Below are 2430 nucleotides of genomic sequence, written 5' to 3'. Positions count from 1 at the left end.
TTTTCCTCCCAAGGTGGAGAACCTGGCATTTTTCAGTGTTAAACACCATCAGGCTCTCATCTGCCCATTTTCTGTCAAGGTCCACCTGGATCACCCGCCTGTCCTCTGGTGTGGATGCTTTACCCCAGAGTTTGGTGTCGTCGGCAAACTTGGCCAGTCCGCTTCTGACACCAATGTCCACATCGTTAATGAAGATGTTATATAGTACAGGACCTAAGACAGAGCCATGAGGGACCCCACTGGTGACCACGCACCAAGACAATTGACTTCCATCAACCACTGTCCTCCGGGTCCAACTGCAGAGCCAGTTCCCCAGCCAGCGGATTGTGGTGAGGTCGAGGCCGCAGTTGGCCAGTTTTGCTCGGAGGTGATCGTGGGAAACCACATCAAAGGCTTTTTTGAAGTCAAGATATACAACATCAATCTCTTCCCCCTTGTCCAGGTGAGAGGTCACCTGGTTATAAAAGGAAATGAGATTGGTCAAGCAAGACCTACCCGCAACAAACCCATGTTGGCTACCCCTCAGGATGTTGCCATCAGCCAGTCTGTTAAGGATGGCCTCCTTGATAATCTTTTCCAAGACCTTCCCCAGGATAGAGGTCAGGCTGATGGGCCCGTAGTTAGCCGGATCCACTTTCCTCCCTTTCTTGAAGAACAGCACCACATTGGCCTTTGTCCAGTCTTTGGGCACTGCACCAGAGCGCCAGGAGCTCTCGAAGACCCGTGCCAGGGGCTGGGCTATGATGCTCGCCAGCTCCCTGAGTACCCTGGGGTGTAGCCTATCAGGGCCGGCTGACTTGAAGGTGTCCAGGCTGTCGAGGTGTTCCTTCATGAGGTCAGCTTCGATGGAGGGTAAGAAATCTCCCTCACCCGGGCCTCCCTGACACACAGTGGGCAGGGGCATCCCATGCTGCCTCCAGTCTTGCAGCCAGAGGACCCAGTATTGCAGCCACCAACCAAACATCCTCCCCCTCTCTCCCTGCCTGCTCTTCCCAGGCTCTGCTGCTTCCTGTGGACCAGTCAGTTATCCTCTGTATCTGGCCCCCTTCTCCTAGGACCAGCAGTCCGTGCCTGCTGCCTCCAGCATGGCTGGCATCCCTGCCAGCCTGCAGGCCCCTACAGCCGGAGCGTGCGGGCTGCTGCAAGCTTCTGCCAGCCCACCTACCACCCCTGAGCAGCCCCCCGGCCTTGAACAGTCCCGTGTGCCCCGGCTCGAGAGTGTGCTGGCAGCCCCGGGATTCACACAGCCTTGCAGGGGTCCAGGGCCCAGGGTCCAGGGTCCGGCGCAGCGCAGGCCTTGGCCATGCCCAGGACACGAGAGGAGCGCAACGAGCCTGCCAACAGCAGGCTTGGGGCTGGAAAGAGCTTCCCTGCAGCAGACGGCAGCGCTGCCAGGCCAGGAGCCCAGGCACCACGCAGCGACACCTGCTCCGTCCAGGCTGCTTCCTGGATGCTTTTGATGGGACTCACCACCCATCAGGCCCAGACACTTTGGAAGTGACGCCCCAGGAAGGTCAAAAGTGCTCCCCGCCACCCCGAGGGTAGGTGCGAGGCAAAGACACGAACCCTTTGCCCACCCAGGAACGCAGCCTCCTCTGGGTGCAGCTGGCAGCGCGCAGGGCACAGCAGGGTCACATGCCAGGCAAGGGCAAGGCGAGGTGCTGCTGAGGGAAGGGATCAGGGTGCGGATGGGACCCACTGACTCACTGCAGCAAACCGGCTGATCTGCCCCGAGCCCGAGGAGCCAGTGACCTGACGGCAGGGGCATCACCGTGCCATGACCCCGTGCACGCTCCTGCCTCCTCCAGCACCTCTGCTCCCAAACAAGACTGGAGGAGGGGTGAGCGGAGGGGCAGGAGGAAGAGCCTCGACCCCCACCCCCGCGATGGCACCTCTGCAGGTGGGGCGGGTGCCCGGGAGGATGCCCGTGGGGGTGGCGCTGCTGATAGATGGGTGTCATGTTACAATACAAACCATCATTCCAGTTTGACTGCTCCTGCATGGGTTTAAATAGCGCTGCCACTGTCCCACGGCCAGCACTGACACCACGGCCCGCGGCAGCGCTGCCTGGCGCAGCAGAGGGGCGCAGCATGGGACCCTGGCCACGCTAAGCGCACTGGGCCAGAGCAGGACACACGCTGCCTCCAGGCACCTCTGAACTGGGAAAACCAGCTGGCGAGCATGGTGAGTCACCAGTGCCAACAGCGTGGCTCAGAGCCAGCGTCCTTGGCCCTGCCGGACCCCAGCATCCTCCCCCAGACAGGTGCGCCCCACGGCCTGGCACGTTGCAGCCTCCTGCTGCAGGCACAGGCTCAGTCCCCCCCAGGGCCGTGCAGTGCTTGTTCCCGTGTGCCCAGGGGCAACCACCTGCCCCTGCCCCTGCCCCTGCCCCTGCCCCTGCCAAGCCCCCTGCTGTTCCCTGGCTCTGAG

General features: G+C 61.6%; 1 protein-coding gene across 1 annotated transcript in view; it reads left to right on the top strand.

Annotated features, from left to right (window-relative positions):
- Nucleotides 1-1082: 1082 nt before the first annotated feature.
- Nucleotides 1083-2430, top strand: part of TMPRSS4 (transmembrane protease, serine 4) — a 23480-nt gene continuing 22132 nt past the window's right edge. Inside the window, 2 exon segments of the mRNA XM_019512202.1 lie at nucleotides 1083-2083; nucleotides 2085-2184. Of these exon segments, the coding sequence (XP_019367747.1) occupies nucleotides 1950-2083; nucleotides 2085-2184 (234 nt within the window). The 5' untranslated portion in view covers nucleotides 1083-1949.

The sequence above is a fragment of the Gavialis gangeticus genome, unplaced genomic scaffold (genome assembly GCF_001723915.1).
Source record: "Gavialis gangeticus isolate Ggan-Ray unplaced genomic scaffold, GavGan_comp1, whole genome shotgun sequence".
Classification (NCBI taxonomy): domain Eukaryota; kingdom Metazoa; phylum Chordata; order Crocodylia; family Gavialidae; genus Gavialis; species Gavialis gangeticus.
Note: the sequence above shows the minus strand (reverse complement) of the source record. Positions and strands in the feature narration are given on the sequence as shown.